Source organism: Pinus tabuliformis, chromosome 8 (genome assembly GCF_031772625.1).
Source record: "Pinus tabuliformis cultivar Carrire ecotype Pingquan chromosome 8, CPIR1, whole genome shotgun sequence".
Lineage (NCBI taxonomy): Eukaryota > Viridiplantae > Streptophyta > Pinopsida > Pinales > Pinaceae > Pinus > Pinus tabuliformis.
In genome coordinates, this window is record NC_142294.1 from 291,342,625 (window position 1) to 291,368,992 (window position 26,368).

The 26,368-nt window shown below is 38.7% G+C and overlaps 2 protein-coding genes across 3 annotated transcripts in view; one reads left to right on the forward strand and one right to left on the reverse strand.

The window, feature by feature from the left end:
- Positions 1–7,183: 7,183 nt before the first annotated feature.
- The window catches only part of LOC149235269 (uncharacterized), a 302,830-nt gene continuing 283,645 nt past the window's right edge, over positions 7,184–26,368 (reverse strand). Inside the window, exon 5 of one of the 2 annotated variants that reach the window (XM_089372060.1) lies at positions 7,184–7,828. In XM_089372060.1, coding sequence (XP_089228186.1) covers positions 7,535–7,828 — 294 coding nt within the window. In that variant the 3' untranslated portion in view covers positions 7,184–7,534. Of the gene's footprint in view, positions 7,835–26,368 lie in introns of both variants that reach the window. The other variant, XM_089372059.1, reaches the window with a different exon arrangement.
- On the forward strand, positions 18,665–24,468 carry LOC149235270 (uncharacterized). Its single transcript, XM_089460987.1, has 3 exons — positions 18,665–18,746; positions 23,629–23,770; positions 23,886–24,468. Exons 1-3 carry the CDS (start codon positions 18,665–18,667, stop codon positions 24,313–24,315), a joined length of 654 nt encoding a protein of 217 aa, XP_089317113.1. The 3' UTR covers positions 24,316–24,468.

Genomic DNA, 26,368 nt, shown 5'->3' on the forward strand with positions numbered 1-26,368 from the left:
CACTGTGTTTTTTTTATTCCTACATTGTTTAAGTTTGTGAAATGGCTATGTGCTCTTAAAAGACTATTGTGTATTTTTTTGAAGTATGTTTCAATTAGAAATGGTATTATGTGGTTGCCATTATGGTTGTTAATATTATCAATACTTGTTGAGCTTAAAATAAATGTCAAGTTAATGTGTTAAAGAATTCTCATAAGCATTTATCTAGCATTATATGATTTTTTGTAACAAAAACCAAGGAAATACACCTGCGGTAGTATATCTACAAATTGTTTGACGAAACCTTTCACTCAAAGCTTCAGCAAAACTTAGAAATTTATTGCTAAATTTAAGGTACTTTTAAGGAAGGTATCTTACACAATTCCTACCAAGAGTTATATATATATATATATATAAAAGATTCCATCTTATGTAATTTATGACATACATGGACATAATACATCTCCATTTACTCTCTTGCTTGTCTCTCTCTTCTCTTCTCTTTTAGACACACTTTGTTAATATTCTTGGGAGAGCCAAAGATTGGCAAGGGTCCAAGGGTCGATTTATAGCACAAAGTGGGTCGAGTTCCTTATTCTTGCAGTGGGTTGAGTTCATTGTGTCATTGCACTGAGTTTTTCCTTTATTTTCAGCTGAGCCTAACTCCCATTATTGGTCATGGGTCTTCTCTTCAAGCTGGACGAGTTTTGGAAGTGTATTTGCTTGCATAAACCAAACCCCTGAGGAGCATGCAGAGGGGACACTTATTATTAGTCAAGGGCAGTGTTTTAGTGAGTTGTAGATGACTTAAAAGGGGGCAAAGTCATCAATCATTTGTGGTTTATTTAATTGTTGGACAAGTTTAGTTCAAAGCGATGGATTTTCCCTTATCTGTTACACGAGTTACCTTCATTTAAGGCTAAGTTTTGTTCTCTGGTTGGCTAAGCATTCACCCTTTTGTTGGTTGAGTTTACTTATGGGAAAGGGTTGTGCTATACCTTCTTGACTGAGCATATACATGAGAGGTTGCGTTTGAAATAGATAAGGGGTCAAGCTCCTAGTTGTAGCTTGCTTGGGCCACTAAGATTTATAGTTGGAGCAAACTTTGCCTTGAATAGCCCTTTGATTGTGTAAATATCAATTTCCTATGTCCACTGTGTTTTTTTTATTCCTACATTGTTTAAGTTTGTGAAATGGCTATGTGCTCTTAAAAGACTATTGTGTTTTTTTTTTTATGTTTCAATTAGAAATGGTATTATGTGGTTGCCATTATGGTTGTTAATATTATCAGTACTTGTTGAGCTTAAAATAAATGTCAAGTTAATGTGTTAAAGAATCCTCATAAGCATTTATCTCAGCATTATATGATTTTTTGTAACAAGAACGAAGGAAATACACCTGTGGTAGTATATCTACAAATTGTTTGATGAAACCTTTCACTCAAAGCTTCAACACAACTTAGAAATTTATTGGTAAATTTAAGGTACTTTTAAGAAAGGTATCTTACACAATTCCTACCAAGAGCTATATATATATATATATATATATATATAAGATTCCATCTTATGTAATTTATGACATACATGGACATAATACATCTCCATTTACTCTTGCTTGTCTCTCTTTTCTCTTCTCTTTTAGACACTCTTTGTTAATATTCTTTGATTAAAATATGCATTGCACATAGTGTTATTTTGGTTATATGTGTTGAGAAATCAATGCATGTAGTTATTAGGGTTTTGATTCCTCTTTTCTTGATAATTAGTTGTGATATGTGTTGGCTTCTTTACTTCTTTGTTATGTTATCTTTCATCAAGCAGTTATCAAATCAAAAATGTATGAAGATCACAAGAGACACAAGATGTAGACACAGCCAAGGAAAATCTCCTTTCTAGGGGAAAACACAGTAAAACTCTTCTACTATAATCAAACCAAGTCACAATGAGACAATCCAAGACCTTTTGACCAAGACAAAGACCTCCTTCAATCACCAAATCAACCCTCCTTTCACGTGGACAAAATCATGCCAAAATTAACTCCTTCAAAATTGCTTCAAACCACAACTTTGGCTCCATGCAACTCAGAATTCCAAACCTGTAGATACTACAGAAATTTCGGCCCCTGCAACTAGCCCAAAAACCCTAAAAATCTCGCACATTAAAGAGATGATGCCCAAAAACTTCAATTTTGTCCTTCCTTTTATTTGACCTTTCTCCTTGACTTCCTTCTCCTTTTTCTCTTCCTTCACTTCAGATCGAACTTGTTGATGGATAGATGCCAAATAGGTCGAGCTCTGCTTCTCTTTACACTGCTTCCACGAGGTCAAATAGCCCCAAACTAATCCAACTTCATCAAGGTAGGGTCGACTTGGTGAGGAGAAGAAAAATAACTATTTTGACTCAAAAATAATTTTCTTTACATGATACAAAAGCCCAAGAAAGGTCTAATAAATGTGACAATGATTCTTATGATTCAAGAAAAACCCTTGAAGCCTACAATGGAGGCTTTGACCTAACAAATAAATAAAATGAGCATGAAACCCATGCTTCAAAATAATTTTGTTTTTCTTCTTTTTCAATTTTACAATAAATACATAATGATAAAGTACAATAGCAATTATGAAGATCGACGATAGTTACATTTTCAACAATATGCACCCTTACTTGATATATACATGAGAAAATTTGTATATTTGTATATAATGGTTTGGATTCATATGGATGCATATGAATATATATGTTTTTTCAAAATTTGAAGATTTTATAAACTTTTGGCTGACAGTTTTTTAGTCTAGTTGTTTTTAGTTCCTGTTACCCACCAAAATGGGTTACCCCATGGGAGAAATTTTTTCTCCTACATTTCACAGCCAACAGCCTCTAACATACACTATTTGATGATGATATGTCATGTGCCTTCGCCATTTGCATCAACCATGTGCCTCTCAGCATCCAACATTTAGATTTGGATAATGGCGAGCTACTATTCAAAAGGTACTTCGATAATTTTTGCAATCAGGTGCTTATGCTTATTTGCTTTGAGCATTTAGTATGGATAAAGGGGTGATCTAGAAAATTGGCCAATCTTGACCGTAAATCTATTCTCTCACCTTACGAAGGGGGTTAATCTTTATCCCTAGTCTAGTGGGACCTCCCTTGAAGCCTTAGGGTTATAGGAGGAGCACTAACTGGAAAACCCAAATTGATATTGTGTGTTCATTATCCCCTATACCATACCTTACACTTTCCATCACACATTACAACCCTTGTATAGCACCTCCATTCTCTGGGTGTAACTTGCCATTGATTCTTTGAGATTTGGCACCCACATGTCCACATTACTTGAGTAGGGCCAGAAAATTATTGTTCGAGAGGTTGACGTAGTTAAAAGAGAGAAAAGCATATCATGTCTGCAATAAAAGAAAAGAAAATCAAACTACAAAAGATGGTCAGGGCATAAATTAGTGCGTGGAAAAAAGTATAGCATGAGCTCTACCCTCTTCATATAACAATCACCCAGTTCCTTAGCACATGTTGCTCCTTCATAGTACATCAAAAGGAACCCTTGTATGTTCCAACCCTTATGAGTGATGAATTGTCTCATCTTAAGGGGTAATAAAAATGTTACATCATAAAGAGCAAGTTCTAACAGTATATGCAATAATACAATGTATTATCCAGAAGAAGTAAAAGTCGAACAAGACGGATAGAAAAAGTAGGTCGAGCAGGGTAACTCATGACTCTACAATTGCTCCCTCTAAATTTTTTTTTTTTTTTTTTGGCCTCAGATGTTAAGAGTTCCCTCACTCCTTCCTTCCCCCTAGGATCATGCATCCAAACTCCCGAATAGCTCTAGTGGACTCAAACAGTGAACCAATGCCCCTCTTGTCCTCCTCCTCGTCGGTTATCAAACTCAGGCATTCTTGACATCATGGACCTCATGTCCAACTCTCTCTCTCCATGCGCTCTTTACTAGTTCGTTGCTACGGTTCTATACATGTTCTTGTTCATGTAGATGTCCTATTGTTTGCATTTTTCATTACCTCATTTTACATACATATATAGATATATTTTGTATTAGATTTAGCTTTTCTAGTAGCATTTGCACTCGCACATTGTACTCTTACTGGATCTATCCTCTAGTGCCATCAACCTACTTTTGTGGTCATTCGTTGGACAATAAAAAAATTATCTTATATTATCTTATACACTTAGGATGTGGACACCCCATCAGCTAGTCCCCTTGCCCATGGCACTTGGTTGTAAAACCATTTCCCCTTCATTATCACATATTTACACTAGCACCTATTGATTGAGCGGTTGACCTTGGAAATGTCACTTCCCCTTGAGGGTTGGAAGCACCTAATAGGGTTTATCATTAGCCACCTCTATCAAGGTAGGGAACAACTTTACAAGACTTGGTCTAGTTAGATATCGGAAGGTGATCCTTGTTTGAAGTATTAGCATGCCCTTAATATTCAAGTTTGGTCCACTTATATGCATATGTGATCTTGGTTTGTGATGAATGGTTGCCTTCACTTGAGTTCATGTTGTTTTGTCACATGGTCCATTGCAGCCTAGGCCTTGAGGGCACTCTCTCTATAGGTACCCAGGCCCTTCAAAGAGATATATGGCTTAGAAGATGCAGCGTTGAGAGATTTGTGCCTCCAGACAGCATGAGTGGATGTTACATGTCCCATAGCACCTTCAAGACCCAAGACATTGATCTTCTTTGACCCAACATAGAGAATTTCTTCACGATGACACCACTAGACCCAACATATGCCCAAGCTAGCCTTAACACAACCTTATGGGCAGGACTTGACTCAGAGCCCAAATGAGGATGGCCTCCCATTGAGAGACTTGGGAGGGCTTGTTACATGTGGAGAAACCCTAACACTGGACAAAGGAGGTCGTATTTTGACAGTTAGAGACCCATGGAGACCACGTGATGGCACCCCAACTAGACTTAGTGCCCCAGAGGATGATTTGAGGGCAATTCCTTAAATTTTGGATGATCCAAGCACTTTGAAACTTTTTCACATCTCATCACACCTTGATATGGCATTTGGAACCTAAAAGGGGTATGATGTCATACATGTGGGTATTTATTGATTATTTTGTCACTTAGCTAATGGGTTGGCTTGTAACCTAAGGTTTTCTTATGTTAAACTTGATTTAGGGGCTTCATTAGTCATAAACTAGTAGAGGTAGAGCTCATATAAACAAAGGTCACCGCATTTATATTCTCATCATCACTTGTGGATCAATTCAAGCTCTCTTAGAGGATTTTGGCCTTAGCTGAAATAGACTTGTTTCTTGTGGAGATGTGATCATTTGTGGAGTGTTTGCTTATGGAGACTTTCTATTGCTTTGGAGATGTCATTTTGGAACAATAAAGGATTGGTTCATGCATTTTCTAGGGTTTCATTTTTCATAAGTAGATCTCCCTCTAGACTCCATCACCCAAGATCAGGCACTGGCCTTTTTCGCATAGGTGATCACACCATAAATTTTTCCACTGCATAAATCACTCTCTCTATATTTTCGACCCTTTAAGGCAAGCCGCTAGGCTAGGGTTAGGGCTGAATTTCAACTAGGGTGCATGTGTTGGCTTGTGAAAGGGTTTTATATGTAGTTGGTAACATATTGCCTTAAAATCATCTTTATCCTGTGGCTAATTCTTCCATTTTAGGGTTGACATCATAAGCCCTAAGCAAACCCTAATCTAGCCCTAGAGTTCAACTTGGGGCTTGTTAGAGGCTTGTTGTCCCTAAAATTGATCATATCCATCTATTCAAGCATTTTCTTGGCTTTGTGCACCTAGGTAAGCCTATTAACCTTGCTTATTCATAAACCCTAGTCACTTGTCACCTAGATAGGCCTTTTGGAGGGCATGCTTTGCCTTATCTAAGCTAGTTTGAGCCTTGTCTTTAAGTTGAGTACCTATCCTAAGCCTGTCCTCGTCACCTCCAAGCCTTATACTTGAATATCCATTAGGTGAGCTAAATAGGGAAGCCTCCCTTGTGTGAGAATCCACTAAAGAGCAGGAGGTGGTGGCTATGGTGATAGTGGGCCACACCTCATAGTGTTGTTACTTGGTCTAGCTTTTGTCTTATGAGCTCCACTCACAAGACCTATTAGATTTTGAGGCAACAATTCTAATTTGGTTCACATTGTTGGGGTCGACTAGTTCAAGGACCAGACTAGTTTTGATAACACTAATAGTGAATACCCTCCATCATTTGTTGAGCCAATTGAAGGGTTAAGACCAAATCCTCTGCAAGGTGGACATTAAGAATTAGTTACCACCAAGCAAGGATATGCCTCTAATTTTCCCTTTCACTCTAATAGCACCTAGCAACTAACTATGGGGCAAGTAGGTATTCTTGCCTAATAGAGTATTGCAAGTGAATAGTGTCAAACAAGACACCATTCACACTAACACAGCAAATACCAAGAAAATAAAACCCATCATCACCACTATAATATTTTGTAAACGTTTTTTATTAACAAGGAAAACTATCTATTAGTCTCAAAAACCAATCATTTTCAATATTGTTTTCAATATTTCCCTTTTAGCTTCCTTCCATAAGAATATACTATGTAAATAAAAAATAGCTATAGCATTCTCCCTCAACTATTTAAAGTGGATTTGGCACTCTTTTTAGTTAAATTTCCCTTTAGTTCCGTGCATAGTCTTATTTGGGGTTCAACACCAGCTTCAAAAATTCAAGCTTGAGCTTCAATCACTTTCATACAATGCGGAAGACCACAAGTTCTTGAATTTTATAATGCGAATTAGAAATCAATCCCACTACCCATCCGATCCCTTCAGGAGACCCCAGAGGACTAGCATATCCCGATAAATTTGAGCACTTGCCAAGCTTGTAGCCTTGATTGCTCTTACAGCTCAGACTACACTTGCAGCTGAGGATCTTCACACTGAAAGAGCTAGGTTCAAGTTTCAACACCGATAGGAATGAAAAATCAAAAATACCAATAAATTATCCACAACGCGACAGCGAAATTGAATTTTCTCTGCATAAGAATAGAAAGACAACTATTGATCGTTGCTGAGATTAAAAATGTGTAGAAGCCAGTGCAATATAAAGTGTGTAAAAATTGTGAAGCAGAGATCCATAGAATTAACAAAGCGGTAGTCCTCCAGATGTCGGTCAATATCCAAGAGAAAAATGGTTCAGTGGTTGAATAAAATAAAGTCGAATGGTTTGGAGTAATTTCATTGATTCATAGTCAAGGTTGAAAGCATACAATGACAAATACCGAATATAGAGAATGCCCACAGCCTGAAAATTTGTGCACACCATCCAGCAACCATGAACTCACTCCTAAAAAATATACTACGATAAAATGTACAGAGATTTCAGCTACCGAAACCAGTTATGCTTTACACATATTTAGAAATGAGGTTGGATGACTTGAACGTGTAATATTCTGATCTGCTACCACACTAAGGGTTGATCAGAATAAAAGAAGACTACTTTGTTGCATGATTACATCTGCAGCATGAAAATGATACTTCAAAGTATATAAACTCAATTGTTAAGCAACTCGTTGGGGTGAACTTCCTGAACCGGAATTTTGGATAGCCTGTGACTATCTGAATCATCCAATATCTTCGCAGTATGAGACGAGGATTGTAAGTGAGGATCCTGAACTGTCTTTTCCTCGGGAGTTTGAAATCCATTTAATTCTCCATTTGAATTTTCAATCCTATTGTCTCCATGATAAACCTCGTCACCAGGGTAGCCACTTGTTTTCTCCGAAGAGACAGAGGGATTGTTTGGGTTTCCACTGAAACCAGCATATTCAGCCATAGCATTAAATTTCTGTTCCTGACAAAAATAACAAAGTGTTAATGGTAGTTACGAATAAGAAACCTGAAACATATTTCCACTAATACTTGTCAAGTCAGTCTACATTTAATATTAAACATTCTAAGATCAATAATGTTCACTACTCAAAGTTATAAAAAGTCCAAGAATCTGTGTTGCCTTCCAATTGGTCCTTGCAATTTCTTGTATGATGGAAAATTTACATCAGGTAATTTGGTACAAGCCAAATACTTGACTATTGTCCATCAAAACCTTATTGTCTGGTTTTCAAAAAAAACAATAAAAAACAGTATTTTTTCCCGGGCCCTTCTTTTGCCAATATGAACTCAATATAAAAAGTCATAACATGAAACTCCAGCCAACATGTCTTCTGAGCACATCATACATGGCTGTTAAAGGTAGTTTGGGCTGTTCCTTCTAGGAAAAGGCAGCGAAAATCTCCTTCCCCATTTTAAGAAAATATAAATGGATATGACTTTGTCTATAGGAGCATTCTTTATAAAGGGATTCTATCTCATGTCTCAATCAATTTTACCAGGGTCGGATGGCAGAATTACTCTATAAGAAAGAAGTGTATGAGTTGTCTTGGACTTGGGAAAAGAATCAGGAGTTGACTTGGAAATTTAAATGGGAAAAAAAATCAGGAGTTGACTAACTTGTACGAAAAATACATTTTTCATTAATATGAAAGTTTACAATGTCCTTATAATCCAAATTCTACCCAATAACTTGTTTCATAGTACATAGATGGTACTGCATAATATAAAACTCCACGGATGGCAGAAAAGTTGACAGGTCTGTTTGTTTGTTGAGATATTTGATCAGAAAAGCAAGTAAAATGAGTGTTTTATTGTTTTTCCCATGTATTTTATAGAGAGAGAACCAAATATAACTTGCGAGTCAACCTCACCAAGTCAATTTTGCCATGCTCATGAGCTAAAGTCAGAAGTATAGTTGGGTCTAAGTCAGACTCAAAGGAGCTGATTCAACTTAGTTTTCTCAAAAAGGATAGTCAAACTTGACAGTCTATCAGATTTAGAAGAGAAATGTAACATTGGCCTCAATATGAATAGGTTAAAGAATAGAGTATTGGTCTACCCTTGAAATGATGCTCCAGACATAGTGGGCCGTGTTGCCTCAAAATCTAGCAGGCCTTGTGAGAGGCCTCACAATACAAGGACTAGACCAAGTGACAACACTATGAGGTGGGGCCCAATGTCACCACAGCCACCACCTCCTGCTCTTTATGGATTTTCACCACAAGGGGGGCTTCCCTATGTATAGTCACCTAAGGGATATTCTAAGTTTAAGGCTAGGAGGTGACAAGGATAGGCTAATGAAAGACGCTCAAGGACAAGACTCAAACTAGCATGAGCAAGGCAAAATGTGCCCTACAAAATCTTATCTAGGGCACAAGTGATGTAGGGTTTAGTGAATAAGAATGGTAACAAGCTTACCAAGGTAGACAAGGCCAAGAAAAGGCTTGACAAGATGAATATAATCAATGCTTGCAACAAAAAGCCTTTAATAAGTCCCAAGTTGAGGCCTACGGCTGGATTAGGGTTTACCCTAGGGAAAAATTGCTTAGGGCTTGTGATGTCAACCCTAAAAAGGAAGAATTCACCCTGGAAAAGGTGTGACTTTGAGGAAATGAGTTACGAACCACATGTAGAACCCTTACAAACGCAAAATGCACTTACCTAATTGAATTTGGCCCTAAGCCTAGCCTAGCAGCTTGCCTTGAAGGGCCAAAAATTTAAAGGAGAGAAAAATTTAGGTTTTGGGAAAATTTTATAGTGTGATCACCTATGTGGAAAGGTCAGTGCTTATTCTTGGGTGATGGAGTCTAGAGGGATATCTACTTATGAAAAATCAAACCTTAGAATGGAGTAAGGGATAATGAAAAACCCTACTTTTCAAACCCTAGCTATCATTTTACGAGGGAACAAAATCATTGACAAGAGCTTAAAAAGAAGGAGCACTCAAGGGATTGTCACGCAAATCTTGAAGGGTAATGCATACAATACTGTGCAAGAACATTGGACATGTCGAACATGAGGGACGGGCTCTGACGTGGCCACAGGCGGGCAGGTGGCGCGCGCGCATCACCGCACCTGAATAGGAGACAGTCTAATACTTTTTTACCGCAGTAAAGCTTGATTTTTATCGTAGCTGTTACTAACTTTCCTGACCTATCGACATCCGGTCCTTGCGCTCGCGGTCAACTATTTCCTCCAGCGGTCTCGGTGGCAGTTTCCGACTATGGACAGAATGGATATCGAGGAGGAGGCTGTAGATTATACCCAAGACCCGTATGAGGGACAGACTGTCTTTGGCAGCCATAGTCCTAACCCTAATCTAGACTGCTCTACAAAGAATAGGCATTCATATCTAGGTTCTTCACTGATCGTCTCGTTGCCTGGATATTCCTCATCACCGCTGCGCTTCGGTTCGCTCTCCCTGGAATCATCGGGCCTTGATTGCCCTCCGCTTTCTCCCGGAACTCTCAATTTACTCACTACCGTTGCGCCTCCATCACCCGCTTTTGATCCGCTCCCATCCTACAACCCCTCGCCCCCTCCCTGTTCAAACCCTGATTCTTCATCAAACCCTAATTCCCTTCCCTCAGGATGTTTCGACTCTCCGATTATTAAGGTCAAAACATCGATCCCTCAGGCGGTCGAAGGATCGAATCCTCTAAAAGAACACCCGTCGGCGCCAAGAACGGGAAAAAGGAAAGTCAAGTGCATAAAGGCCACTACGAAGGACCTCACTATTACTTTTGGCGAAGACATTCCAATGGGCAAGGTAGTAGACAAGGCCAATACAGTTCTCGTTGGGCATGTTAGAGGAAGGGCATACTCTGTGGCTAGGTTAACCAGCTGGGTAAAAGAAATTTGGGGAGGCACGCTACAAGAGTTACCAGAAGTTCAAGGTCTTGCAAGGGGATGGTTTGCACTACACTTCTCCAAGGCGGACTACACAGAATTGGTGCTCGCGAAATATTGGCATATTGAGATGGCATCGATCCTTCTCAAGCGCTAGTCGCCATTATTCGATCCAGGGCGGGAACAAATAGGTGCAGGACCCATATGGGTGCGCTTACCGGGATTGCCCCTTCAATATTGGTCTGAAGCGATGTTTATTAGGATCGGGAATGCCCTCGGCACTTATCTGGATTACGACAAGACCTATGCGCAGACAAAGAATCAAGCGCTGGCAGGAATTTTGGTGCATTTGGACGCTACGGAGTGACTACAAGAGAAGATTACTCTCAAATGGAGGCATTATACCAGAGTCTAGATTTTGGATTACGAGGGGGCTCCTTTTCAATGTAGGAGGTGCCACAAGGTAGGGCATGTATTCAAGGAATGCCCTATGCTCACGAAATCAACAGAACCCCTCGAATCACCAACACCACAAAAATGGAAAGTTATTGCAAGTCAGATCAGCACCCCAACATCGGTCCTTAAAGAACAAAAACATGGCGAATCCTCAAAGGCCGCGAAGGAGCATTACAGCGCGCCCTCGCCCCCAATAACTCGAGCTAGAGCCGCTACTGCCGCGGAAAGGAAAGCGGGTACAGCTCTCTCTCCTCCCCTTTCCTCTCACTTTACTTCTATGTCTTATGTTGTCTGTGCATCATTTGAATCTACTTCAAAATTGATTAAGCCACCTGCCATTACTTGTGAAATCTCCTTACCCCTGCCCATCATCACCTCCACCGCCCCTACCCTGCCCTCCCCTCCACCCTCACCCAGGGTCTCGACCATTATCCATCCTGCTCTGCCCCACTCATACAACCTTCGCTCTCGGCTCATTCCGGATCCTTGCATCCAGACTGGGCTAGGTCTCACCTTCCTTGGACCATCCACTCAATCATCCCGGGGTCACAAATCTAATCTATCCAAAGCTATCCAGAAGGCCAAGGCTAAAGTAGTCTCTAGTAAACAATCCACTATGGAAGGGGTTCTTAGAGCATTGAATACCCCTGGGAGGGTTCCACCATGAAATGCCTCTCCTATAATTGCAGAGGTATGGCTAGTGCCTCCAAAAAACTAGCCCTGAGGAGGTTATCTGAAAGTGAGCCCGTTGATATTATAATGTTGCAGGAAACCCTGGGCACTGCTGAATCCATCGATCAAACCCTTTCCTCCATTAACCCTGGTTGGCATTTTCATTCTCTGTATGCTATGGGTAGATCAGGGGGATTATCCATAGGATATAATCCACGCACCATTAATGTATATGCCACTTGGGGAGGCACAGGATTTATTGGACTAGATCTATTCTCGGCCGAGCTCGGCTTGTCCATCAGATTCATCAATGTATATGGCCCCTGTCATCGGAGAGAGGAATTTCGACAGCACTTCCTTCATACCAATATCACATCAGTGGATCAGGTGATCATTGGGGGCGACCTAAACTTTTCACTAGGTTTTGGGGAATCTTGGGGATCACAAGCCCAAATTGACCCCTTGACTAATTTCTTCAAGGATATCCTAGACCAGCATGATCTCACTAATGTCCCCATGATCAAGCCTTTGCCCACTTGGAGAAACAGAAGAGTTGGGGAGGCAACTCTGGCTAGAAGACTTGATCGTTTTCTGATTAAAGTTCCTTTGCTTCAACATTTTTCTAGATATAGACAGTGGATTGGGTCTGGGGGCATATCTGACCACTCACCCATCTACTTCGAAATCCTTGGACTTGATGCCAAGCCAAAGGCCCCTTTCAAATTTAACCATGTCTGGCTCCAAGATGAGGGATATACAAAGTTGGTCAAAGACTATTGGACATCTCACCCCATCTCTGGTCACAGATCCGTGACTGAAGGTTTCTGTCACAACCTATCTTTAGCTTAAACATTTATCCATAGAATGGGCAAAGGAGAAAAAAGCGAAGGATGATCAGACCATTACAACTATTGAAGTTGAGTTGAACAATCTATTAGATGACAGAAACAAAGGTTTTGCCTCAGCTGAATAGAAAGCAAAGATGATTGAGCTCAAAAAACAGAGAGACAAGATATTAAAGGAAAGAGAAGAAACATGGAGACTGAAGAGTAGGGCAATATGATTACAGGCAGGAGATGAAAACACAAAGTTCTATCACAATTATGCAAAAGGAAGGAAGATAGCCAATACCATTTGGAAAATGCCCCTTCCGAATGGAGAGATGGCTGATACTTTCAAAAATATATCTATGTTGGGTACCACTCACTTTCAAAATCTGTTCAGATCCCCTCAAGAAGCCAATCTAACTGATATCATACAAGTGGCAGGCCATTTTCCTAGATATGTGGGGGAGCAGGCAACAATTGAACTCAATGCCCCGGTCACTCTGGAGGAACTTGAAGGGACCTTAAAATGGTTCAAAAAAGATAAAAGTCCGAGTCTAGACGGGTGGACGATTGAGTTTTACCTGGCCTTCTATGATCTTCTGGCCCAGGACCTTCTCCAGGTTGTGGAGGAATGCCGGTCTTCTGGCAAAATGTACAGCGCTATCAATACTACTTTTATTGCCCTCATTCCCAAATCCGATTCCCCGGCATCCTTCAATGATTTCTGGCCTATCTCCCTTTGCAACTGTCTCTACAAGATCATATCCAAAATCATTACAAATCATATTAGGCCCATCCTGTCTCAGCATATCCTCCCTAAACAGTTTGCCTTCCTGGAAGATCGATAGATCCACGAAGCCATTAGTACTGCACAAGAAGCCATTCATTCTATTCAATCTAGAAGACTCAAGGGGATCATCCTCAAGATAGATCTAGTTAAAGCTTTTGACCGGGTAAGCTGCCTTTACATTAAGATGCTGCTTATCCACTTGGGCTTTCCGCATCTCTTTACCACATGGATCATGGCCTGCATTACTACGCCCACTTCTAGTCTCCTCATCAGTGGTTTTGCCTCTCCTTTCTTCCATGCTGAAAGAGGACTCAGGCAAGGATGCCCACTTTCCCCTCTCCTCTTCGTGATTGTCATGGAATGTCTAAGAAGGCTAATCTACCATGAAAAGCAAAGCGGCAAATTATTTGGATTGAAAATCAATGATCAATGCTACCTCACTCATCTCCTGTTCGTAGACGATGTCCTTATTTTCCTGGATGGCAGCATTCATGATTCGAATGCCCTTGACAAGATCCTTGACATTTTCTCCCGGACCACTAGTATGCAAGCAAATCATGCTAAATCCACCATCATGATGGCCCATACTTCTGCTCAAGAATCCACCTTCGCCTCGCTGCACTTTGCTTATTGCCCTCGACCTCTTGATCAGGCTTTCAAATACTTAGGGTTCTGGATCAAGCCCATGAATCAAAAGATAGCTGATTGGACTTGGTTGGTCACCAAATTAGAGAAAAGAATCTCTCACTAGTGCCACTATTTCCTATCCAGAGCAGGGAAGCTGGTGCTGATCAAATCTGTTTTAGAAGCCACTCCAGTCTTCTGGATGGCATTAGCATGGATTCCTAGAAGTATCCTGGCCCGGCTCAAATAGATTTGTTGCAGATTTCTATGGAATGGAAGCCAGGACAAAAGAGTCTTTGCTTGGATAAGTTGGAACAAGATTGCGTTGCCCAAAAAATGGGGTGGATGGGGCCTCAAAGATTTAACCTCATTTGCACAAGCTTTCGCTGCAAAAATGGGATGGACTCTCCTCACCAAGCATAACCTATGGACATCCATCTCATACCATAAATATATCTAGCCTCTCCAAATTATGGACTGGATAAGGATGCCACGTTGGAATAAGACAGGCATACCCTCGGTTTGGAAATCTCTTCTATTCTCGCTCCCTCTTATTCGAAGCCACCTGGCCTGGAGGATAAATGCAGGTACAAGTGCTCGCATTGGTCTAGACCCTTGGACTAGGGGAGGGGGTCGATGTCTCCTTCCAAGAGAGCTCACCCTTCTTCTAAATCAACAAGACATCAAGGTAATTGCTCATGTTGCGGATCAGGAGACTACCTCTGTTTTTACTCAAGCATGGAAATTTGCCACTCAGCTAAATCTACCTCCTCAATGGCACCATATCTGGAATGAGTACACAAATGCTTTGCGTGAGTCACACATCCGTATCAAAGAGGGGCCAGATGAGCTCAAATGGTGCATGGCAGAATCTGGAATCTACACTCCAAAGGAAGGCTACTTGTGTCTGCTACAAGATAAACAACCTGATAACATACAATCCTAGTGGCAGAACATATGGAAGTTAAAATCTCCTCCCCGCACCAGACTTTTCTTCTGGTGCATCCTTTGAAACAAAGTACCAACAGGCGACACACTCTCTCACAAATCTGTGTATGGTCCTCATTGGTGCATCCTTTGTAAACAGAGCTCTGAAACAACCGAGCACTTGTTCCTCACTTGCAATACCACAAAACATATATGGAGATCTGTTGATGCTGAGATCCGATTCACGGGAGAATGGAAAGGAGACAGTATAACAGTTGCATGGGAAGCCTGGAACAGTGCACACTCTAGGACAAATCTACCATGCCTCCCCCTGATTATTTGCTGGGCTATATGGTTGGCCAGAAATAAATTGACCTTCGAGGACAGCATCATCAGATGGCAAAGCATAACTGCCAAAATCGTAGCAGCCTTCTTTGAGCTACCTGAATACTCTCCGCCTCAACCCCGCAGACCAACTGTTCCCAAACCAATTGACCACTCCACACTGTGGCCTTTTTTTGATGGGGCAGCCCAACAACAAGGATGCGAGGGGGCTTCCTTTTATACCTTTCTGATCAGCATTACTATAAAGTCAAAATGGGTTTGGGTGGAGGAACAAACAATTTCGTAGAATTAATCACTCTTCGACATCTTTTACATTTTGCTATAAATCATGAATGCAGAGATATTCAGATCTTTGGTGATTCAAATATCATTATAAATTGGATCAACAATAACTCTAGATGCCACGCACACACACTTATCAACATTCTGGATAAAGTGATGCATTTAAAATCTCTATTTAATTCCATACTTGTTCGTCATATTTATAGGGAGCATAACAATCATGCCGATGGCCTATCCAAGGAGGCCACGCACCTGCCAAGAGGACAATGGATAATCCATGAACAGAGGGGTACTTCACAATACCAGTATTATCACAAACCTTATATAGATTGGACTTATTAGGTGGATGGCACCTAAATTATTTTGCAGATCACCGGCTATATATGATGATGTAGATATCTAGTTTTTTTCTTTTATTTATGCACATCACCCTGCGAGGTGTATATGTGTTTTGAACTCCTTATAGCATCATCCTGCGTGATGATTTTTTTATTTTTGATACAACGATTCATAGGAATGGAATTGTAGATATTCTGTACATATTACAAACTGACATGAATGCATATGCTGACAAGCACATACTGTATGTAATTTTTCAACATATAATGAAAGATTACGATTTTTTCCTGGGGAAAAAAATACTTTGCAAGAATTAATAGAAAAATATTCAACAAAACTAACATCAATAGCCATAAAAAGATAATCAACATGTAGAATACTTACAAGAAATGTATTAACCAATCCTCTCTTATCCCAAAATGATGTATTCACAACAAGAAAGAGTTTTTCGAAATCAAAATCTCCACAATAGATCACATCTCCACAAGTATACAAGAGTATTTTAGCTAGGACAAAATCCTTCAAAGAGGTCGTGTTGACCACACATGTGTCAACTCCCCCAAGATGCAGAGTTCAGGTTAGAATAGATGAAATTTTTTCAGATTCATCATCATCATGCAGCTTCGAGATTGTCATTGTAGTTCCAAATTTTGCAGTGCTATAGGCCTTTATTGTAAAAATGATTTTGGTATGTCTATTAAGCCATGTAAAACATCTAGGTAAGCCTATGATTCTTAGTAAAGAGTTTCACTCTAGGGAGTTTTTTTTCCTCCACTAAGTATTTGTGTTTTTTGATGCTTATAATTGGTAGAGTTTTCTACCACACATACCCCAAAGTTGGAGTGGGGCTCGATGGTAAGGTCTTAGGCAAGTCATAGTGTTAGATATCATTTTTGGGATTCAACTGCGTTAAGTAAGTCATTCAAACGTATGACCATTTCCATGAGAGGTAGTCGTAACTGACTAATTTCTCATGATTTTTGAATAGTTCACTTAGCACTCATTGCATCGGGTGATGCTAAGGTTTTGCAAATGGGGTAGCAAGCTAAGTGGGCTTGATTGTGGGGAAAAAACTCCACAGTTAAGCGCGCTTGAGCCAGAGGAGTTCTGGGATGGGTGACCTCCTGGGAAGTCCTGGTTACCCGATGCAATGAGTGCTAAGTGAACTATTCAAAAATCATGAGAAATTAGTCAGTTACGACTACCTCTCATGGAAATGGTCATACGTTTGAATGACTTACTTAACGCAGTTGAATCCCAAAAATGATATCTAATATAATGCACTGCGTAAATCCCCCATACTTAAATTCAAAAAGAGTCAAGGGATCTCTACTTGAATGGTTCATGAGGCACAATACTTGCTAAGGTTTTGCAAATGGGGTAGCAAGCTAAGTGGGCTTGATTGTGGGGAAAAAACTCCACAGTTAAGCGCGCTTGAGCCAGAGGAGTTCTGGGATGGGTGACCTCCTGGGAAGTCCTGGTTACCGGGTGCAAGCCCCGGAAGTGATGATTGATGCTATGTGATTCGTTCTCCACATTTCACTAGTTTCAATCCCACTTCTTCACCCCTGTGAGCATCACCCGATGCAATGAGTGCTAAGTGAACTATTCAAAAATCATGAGAAATTAGTCAGTTACGACTACCTCTCATGGAAATGGTCATACATTTGAATGACTTACTTAACGCAGTTGAATCCCAAAAATGATATCTAATATAATGCACTGCGTAAATCCCCCATACTTAAAGTCATAGTGTTATCAAGTCTATGTAAATTATCATACTAGATCATCTATCAAGTGTCGCAGAATTTGGTTGTCTATAGGTCATGTTTTAATTGTAAAATTTCCCCTTCTATATGGGATGTCTATGTAATATTTGATGTAAAAGTGTTGTCTATAGAAGTTATAGGGGGTATGAGTACTTGATTTTACACCTCAACTCCTAAACTTTCTATCTAGACACACTTTGAGGGTGGAAAATATATGTAAAACCCCTCTTGAGTCATTTATTTTATTTTCCAGCAAAAAATGTACAAAATAATTAGCTAGAAATTTGTCAAAAAATTAAAATGAGAGAAAATTAAATTCTCTCCAAGTGGAAAAATTATTAAAAATTATTGAGGACCTTTCCGAAAAGGAATCAAGTCAAAAATATGAGAAAGGTCACATTTCCAAGGCAGAAAGTTCCACTCAAAAAATTCGTTGGGCCAAAAAAATAATTTCAAGGGAAAATTGAACTTTTGGTCCAGGTGGGTATTTTGAATGAGAAGATTTCGAGAAAAATATTTTTGAAGATTTCCCAGTGGTCCAAAACCATCCAGAATTCAAAGATTGGTCCATCCAACAGATGCATCAAGGAAATCAAATTTTCCTGGAGATTTGTGTAGCAGTTATCAAGGATTCAAAACCGTTTGAAGAGGATCAAGCCATGGATCAAGGGAACTAGCCATTTTTCCACTTGGAGGGGTCTCATGCTCTCATTTTTCCTATATATAATGAAGCTATTTGCTTATTGTATCATCAGAGATCATGAAAAAATTGTAATCGAGCTCTAAGTCAAGCCATGTTGATCTCTAATATTTTTTTGGAAATAATAAATAAGTCTTTGGGGTTTATTCATGGTGGTGTTCCTCTTCTACTTTTTGTGGTAATATTTTTTTGAATCATGTTCAAGGGCGTGATGGTCAAGGTCTCACGGTCCAATGAGATATTGATGATTGTAGGGGACACAGTTCTCGGGGAGCAGAATTTTGTCGGCGGAAGTGAGTCAGCATAGGGAAATGGCTGCAGAGAAAACCAGGATTGGACGCAGGCAAAGGCAATGAAGGGGGAATAGCACAGCGTGGGCCTACGGAAATTGGATAGTGCTGCAAGTGACAATGGCAAGATTGGACGGTTGCAATGGTAAGAGCGGACAACAACAAGGTAGAAGCAGATATGGAATGTTTTTTTTACTATGTCGACAGCAGAGCAGTGGTTGCAGAGTACGAAGTCAGCTAGGGGCGGCTAACGGTGGTCGTGTGGCGTGTCGACGCCTATTGTGCAGTGCACTGCGAATGGTGGTCTCCAGGCAGCACCGTAGGACGTCAGGGTTGGTTGGTTGGCTCTTCTATTTATTTTTATTTTATTTTTTCTTTGTATTTTTATATTTTCTTTTTCTTTTTCTTTCTATATTTTTTTAACTCTTTTTTTTTACTATTGTTTTTATAAACTTATTTCATATTTTCTTTTTCTTTTTCTTTTTCTTTCTATATTTTTTTAACTCTTTTTTTATTGTTTTTATAAACTATATATATATATATATATATATATATATTCTTTTTTCCTTTTTTTTTCAATGGTTTTCTTTATTTGCTTTTTTTTAAATATAGATATATTTATTCCATTTTTTTCTATTCTCCTCCTTTTTTTTCTTAACCGTTATATATATATATATATATATATATATATATATATATATTCTTTTATTTTATTTTTTAATTTTCTCATTTCGATTTTTTTTATAACACTTTTTTTTAAATAATGGCCAAAGGTCTGACAATAAAATGGAGAATCTCCAGAAACTATATCGCGAAATGCTTTGATCTCAACGACAACAAAGTTGACAAAAAGTTGATGGCCAAAGGCCAGATCAAACTAACTTTGTGCAACAGCTAAGCGGCCAGAGGATTGAACAGCTCTAATACCAATGTTACAAACAAAGTTCGTATATGCAACAAAAAGTTCACAACACTTCAAAGATGAAGACTTCCATTAAGATTACATGTATGTTGAATAGTGTATATAAGAATTGATATGAGATGTGATTGTTACAAATGATGGCCGAATTATATACCTAGGCAAGTGCCCTTTCATTAAATGGTCATGTCTTTTTGAAGTTAGAACATTCCTTTTCATTAACTAATCACTAGTTAATTAATCATTAATTATGATTATTTATTGTTTACATTACTTTTATTATTTTTTTATAAATTATTTTCATAACAACTATTATTTTATTGAGTACTTTGTTAAGCCAAAACCTCATATATGCAAGGCTCCTCTTATAGTGGTTGTCCAAAGTTTGAGGAGACAATATACAATTATTTGGCATATTATTGTTGCTTGTTTGGAACTTGAGGCTTGTGGTTTGTTATGAATAAACAATAATGTAAAACAATAATAATAATAAATAATGATTAATTAGTAACTAGTTAATGAAAAGGTATGTCCCTAAGGGCATAACAATTGGTGAAGAGGTACTTGCCTAGAGCATATAAGGAGTTCCTCACCCTCATTGTAATCATCTCATATCAATTCTTTTATAATATTCAATACACCATTACTTGTCCTACAATGGATGTCTTTGTCTTCGAGGTATTTGAAACTTACATCGTTGCATATACGAACTTTGTTCGTTACATTGGTATCATAGTTGTTTGATCCTCTGGCCGCTTAACTGTTGCAGAGAACCAATCTGATTTGGCCCTTGGCCATCAACACTTCATCAACATTGTTGTTGTGTAATTTAAGCGTTTCACTCGAGTTTGGAGTTTCTCCATTTCTCAGTTTTCAGGCCTTTGCCCATTTATTTTTAAGTGCATATATTATAGAAAAAACTAAAAAAAAAAAGGAAATGAAAAGATGAAAAAAGAAAAGAGAAAAACAAAAAACAAAACAATATCAAGAAAAAACAAGTCTATATTTTAGGAAAAACAAAAAAAAGGAAAAAAAAATATAAAAAATCAAATAGAAAAAATAAAAAAAATTATATAGCAAGCGTGTGTGTTGTGTTCGTTTATATATATATTAAAAAAAACGAACACTGAACCGGCCCTGCAACATCGTCATCTTCCCTCTACGCGCATCTAACCCAAAGCTCCGCCACCACCACAAACAAAACCACTGTCGCAACACAGCTGCAGCCACAGTGCCAACTCTGTTGACATCAGACCAACCCATCCGCAGCGACATACCAAGTCCGACGACTGTCTCAACCTCAACCAATACTTTGGGGTTGATGAACTGCCCTCTCCAACCGCTGCTCAACCGGGTGCACCATCGTCGTCCGACCACTTAGCATAGTCGTCCTCTGAATTAGTCGTTGTCGTGGAAGAAAACACCACCACTGCTCCACGTCCTCGGGTCATAACGCAGGTTCGACTACTGCCACCATACTATTGTTTCTCATTAAGTTTTCCCAGTGTTGTGAAAAGCGCGATTAAATCGCAATTTAATGAAAAAATCGCGCTTTTTTCAGGATGGCGATCAAATCGCGATTTTTATGCCAAAAAATCGCGATTTTTATGGAAAAAATCGCGGGGTTGCCAGGCAGCACGATTTATAATGCGTTTTTTGGTTTTTTTTTTGTCATTTGGACAGTGGGCGCGCGCGGAAGGAGGAGGAGGTGTTGGAGAGCAGCTGAAGAGGGTTTGTGACCAAATCTAAGTGCTTAGAGGACAAATTCAAGAGGAGACCACCGATTTCTCCATAGAAACGGTATGTGGATTAATTTTTTTTGTTTTCATTGTTTAAAAACATTGTTTTTCTATGTTTTTCATTGTTTTTGGTTGGGAAACTTCATATGGGCACCATTTTTCTTTTGTTTTCATTGTTTTTAAAGAATTTTTTGTATTTTTTCATTGATTTGGGATGGGTAACTTGGTATGACTATGGGAACCAATTTTTTTTTTCATTTTTTTTAAACATTGTTTATGTTTTTTCATTGTTTTTGGCATTTGCCATTTGGTTGGGTAACTTGGGTTTGGAACTTTGGATTCTGGAAATTTGTAACTTGTAATTTTGTAAATGCTAAATTGTAATCCTAAATTCCTATTTCCTAATCCTTATTTTCCCATAGGTTTGCAAATTCAAAGTTCAAAAACAAACATGCCAAGGAAATTGGATCCTTTCTGGGAATATGGTGAACCTAAAGCTCTGAATGATAGACAAAACTTGAATTGCAAGTTGTGTGGAAAGGAGATATACGGGGGGGTGTACAGGTTGAAGTTTCACCTTGCACAAATCCCTGGACATGATGTGGGGCCTTGTATAAATACAGATCCTGAAATTATCCAAAGAGCCATGAGAGCATTGGAAGAATTAGAGCACACTAGAGAGGCCAAAGAAGAACTCAAAAGGCAACTAAAAAGGTCAGCTGAAGGAAGTGGGCCAAGTGGCACTGGTTCTACTGCAGCACCAGTCAATCCGGTAGCTGCATCATCATTTTTTGTTCCTCGAACCACACCTGGTTCACAACCATCTATCGGTTCAATGCTAGAAAGAACTGATAAAGAACACGCTGACAGGTTGATGGCAAAATTTCTCCTCTGGAGTGATATTCCTTTCAGCGTTGTAAGGAATAATCCATTTTTCCAGCCTACTGTTGATGCTATTGCCAGTGTTGGCCCGGGGTACAAAATCCCTTCTTATCATGATTTCAGAGGCCGGATTCTTCAAAATGAAAAGCGTCACTGCACCCAAAGATTGAAGGATTTTAGGGCATCATGGGCACAAACAGGATGCACTGTTATGTCAGATGGTTGGACTGACCAAAAGGGGAGAACCCTTATAAACTTCTTGGTTAGTTGTCCCAAGGGGACTATGTTTATCAAATATGTTGATGCATCTCATCAAATCAAAGATGCAAGAACTTTATGTGATTTGTTGGATGTGTTTATTTTGGAGGTGGGTGAACAACATGTTGTCCAAGTCATAACGGACAATGCTGCAAATTATGTTGCTGCTGGTAGAATGCTTATGAACAGGCATCCTACTTTATTTTGGACACCTTGTGCTGCCCATTGTATTGATTTGATGTTAGAGGACATAGGGAAAATTCCCTTTGTCAAAGATATTGTTGACTCATCAAAAAGCATCACAAAATTTATATATAATCATACTTCTGTGCTTAGCTTGATGAGAAGATTCACCAACAACAAAGAGTTGGTACGCCCCACCATTACACGATTTGCCACGAGTTTCATATCTCTTCAATCCCTCTTGAATTCTATGTGGGATGTGAAGAGAATGTTTCTTTCAGAGGAGTGGCGTGCTTTGTCAATGAGCCGCAAACCAAAAGGAGAGGTCGTATGCAGACTAGTTTCATACCAGGAAGACTTCTGGGCAGGAGTGCAGGAGGTGTGCGCCGTTACTGAACCTTTGGTAAAGGTTCTTCGATTGGTTGATGGTGAGAAGCCCGCAATGGGCTATTTGTATGAAGCCATGGACATAGCCAAAGAAGCCATTCGGGCCTACTATGATGATAAGGGAGATGATGGGTTTCAGAAACAACTCCTTCTATGGGGAGTGATTGATGAGCGATGGAACAACACACTCCATCGTCCCATTCATGCTGCTGGGCTTTTCCTGAACCCTGCATTTTCTTATGCATGTGGGTTTGATTTTGATGCTGAGATCATGGATGGATTCTTATCCTGTGTCCAGAAGATGGTGCGATCTCCAGAACAACGTATAGAGATCTCTAAACAAATTGAGACATAAAATGGCAGGTGGCACATTTGGCTTTGAGATGGCTATCACTGATAGGACGATTAAAATGCCAGGTATTTTTTAGTTTGTAACTTTGTTTCAAATTTCATTGTCTCTTCAAATTCCATTTTTTTCTTATGTTTATTTAAAATTTTATTTGTAATTTTGTTGTAGATGCATGGTGGAAAATGTATGGTGGCAGGGTACCCCTTTTGCAAAAGCTTGCCATTCGCATCCTCAGCCAAACATGCAGCTCCTCAGGATATGAGCGCAACTGGAGTGTATTTGAAAAAATACACAACAAGAAGCGCAACAGGTTAACACTTAAACATTCAAAATATTGCAAATTTCCAAATAAATTTTTGAATTCATTAAACAATATTCTTTTTATAATATTAATTATTAATTATTATTTCATGATCTTTATACAGGTTGGAGTCCCAGCGACTTAATGACATGGTCTACGTCTACTACAATCTTCGATTGTGGGTGAGGCAACTTGAGAGGACACCTGATGTGGATGCCATCTCATTGGATGGGATTGACACCACTGCTGCATGGAGGGTTGAGGCCGAGAGGCCTCTCATGGATTCTATTGATGATTGGTTAGTGCAGGATGTCGTGGAGGGGGAGGAGGAGGAGCAGGTGGAGGAGGAGGAGGAGGAGGAGGAGGTGACACCGCCTGCCCGGGCTACCACTGCCACCAGTAGAGGACGTGGTCTACCTCCTATAGCTCCTACTTCTAGTTCTTCAGCTTCTAGAGCACATCAGACTCCACCAGCACGGGCACCAGCATCTACATCTAGAGGGAAAGGGAAAGCTGTGGCATTTTCTCGCAAGAGGGGCAGAGGAAATCAATAGGATTAGACTTTCATTTAATTGTATATGACATTATGACATGATGAGATACATTATCATATTTTTTGTTGATATTTTGAGGCTAAGTTGGGACTCAGGAGTCAGGACTTACTATTCAGGACATGATTCAATGTTATGTGTGATTTTAGCGCTAGAAATGATATTAAACATCTTATATATTAGTTTTTTTATCATATTTATGTGTCAATGTATTTATTTTATGTTGTAGATGGTTTAGATATTAAAAAAAATGAAAAAAAAATGAATATTTTTGTACCAAACGATTTTTTCCCGATTTTTCCGATTTTTTCCGATTCGTTCCCCGCGCCGATTTAATCCCCCTCGCGCTTTTCACAACATTGAGTTTTCCCCACAACACTGCTCCCCCGATAAACACAGTGCACTCACTGTCATGCTACTTTGTAGACACAGTACAACTGACTTCTTATATTCTCAACCACAATCCTATTTGTCGTTGTCTCTACACCATTCCTATTCAATGGCTACTACGCCCATTCTCTTTCTCTTTCTCGAACCACTAGTTCAATGAGCAGACAATATTATTTTGGAGGAAACTAAATATTAATTTCCAGAAGTTTCGTTTCCAAGCGTTGCAATCCTCCACAAGATACATTGGTCAATTAATTAATCAAGCCATTGCCGTTGGGATAAGGTGTGAAGGCTCGTACAAAAAAAAAAACTATAAATTAAATTAACATAGTTTTAACCCTGAAACTCATGTAAATCAAAAATTAAATCTAAGTTGAACGTCCAATGAGTATTCTATCATTAATCTATTCGAAGGTGATCTCAGTAAATATTGACTTTTGAGAGGTATTACATATTTTCAATCTATTCGAAAGTGATCTCAGTGTAAAGAGAGAGGAGAAGAGGTAACTATTGAAAAAAAACAATATTAAGTAGAATTTTATTAAAAAAAAAGAGTTCAAAGGGGAATAATAAAACCTGTATTTAATATATCAAAGGTGTAAAGTGAAAAGAATTAGCTGATAAAAAAGAAAAGAAAAAAAATTAGAGGGTTATAAAGAATAATATATATATATATAAAGGGCCATTTAGCATGGACGTCCAAGTATTTTTCGACAAAAAATTATCGAGGAACCATCCAAAGGGAAAAAGTTAATATCGCTATTAGTACAAGAAACGACGAAAATTACATAAATATTATTTGGTGAATCGACAGTTAATTTCAGATGCCAATGTAGGCAAAACAAACAAAAATTTTTGGAAAAAAATATGAAACCAATGATTTACAAATAACAGTGGATCATTATGAGTACATATCACAATTTCGTGTTATAAAAATGCATGACATAGAGGTTGACATAATTTTTGGTCAACCTTGTTTTAGAGAATTGGATGCATTCATGTTAAACATAGAGAAAAAAGAATTGATTTTTCTTATAAGGGATAGTTGACCACATTTCAAGACACGGCAATGAAGTCAAAATCAATAATGTCCTCATCAGAAGACTTTAAGGATGTTACGAAATTGATACTTCAAATGAATCAAAACTCAATATCGAAGAAACAAAAAGAGCTTGAGGAGGCCATATCCAATAAAAACGAAGAAAAATCTCGTTTAAAAAGATCATATTCAGAAACTACTTGCACAAGTCAAAAAGTGTAAAACTAAGAAGCACAAGTTAGAACAAGAAAAAGAAATTAAGCAAAGTCTTCCGGTAGAAATCACATAAGAGAATTTTTTGGCCGACGCGTTTCGAACCAACAAGTGTGGTTCATCATCAGGACCAGATGAAGAGGTAGACCATGGCAAAGGCTTAAATAGTGAGCAATGTAGAGACATAATTTCAAGTAACGACTATATTTGAACAATAATATTTAAATTATGATATTAATTTATTAATATATTAAAAACAAATAATATTACGTAACGACTATATTAAATGGCTAGTTTTTGAAAAATAATGATATTAGGTTATTAGTTTATTAAAAAATATTAATAGGTAACAGCGATATTAAAAGACTAGTTTTTGAAAAATAATATTTAAATTAATTTATTAAAACCAAATAT

What these genes read in the sequence shown, in the direction of transcription:
- LOC149235270 (XM_089460987.1), top strand. Translation starts at nt 18,665, where the DNA reads ATGGTCAAGGTCTCACGGTCCAATGAGATATTGATGATTGTAGGGGAC. An exon ending in GCAGAATTTTGTCGGCGGAA is followed by an intron (nt 18,747 to 23,628) that starts GTGAGTCAGCAT and finishes ATTTTGTTGTAG; the next exon opens with ATGCATGGTGGAAAATGTAT. An exon ending in CACAACAAGAAGCGCAACAG is followed by an intron (nt 23,771 to 23,885) that starts GTTAACACTTAA and finishes ATCTTTATACAG; the next exon opens with GTTGGAGTCCCAGCGACTTA.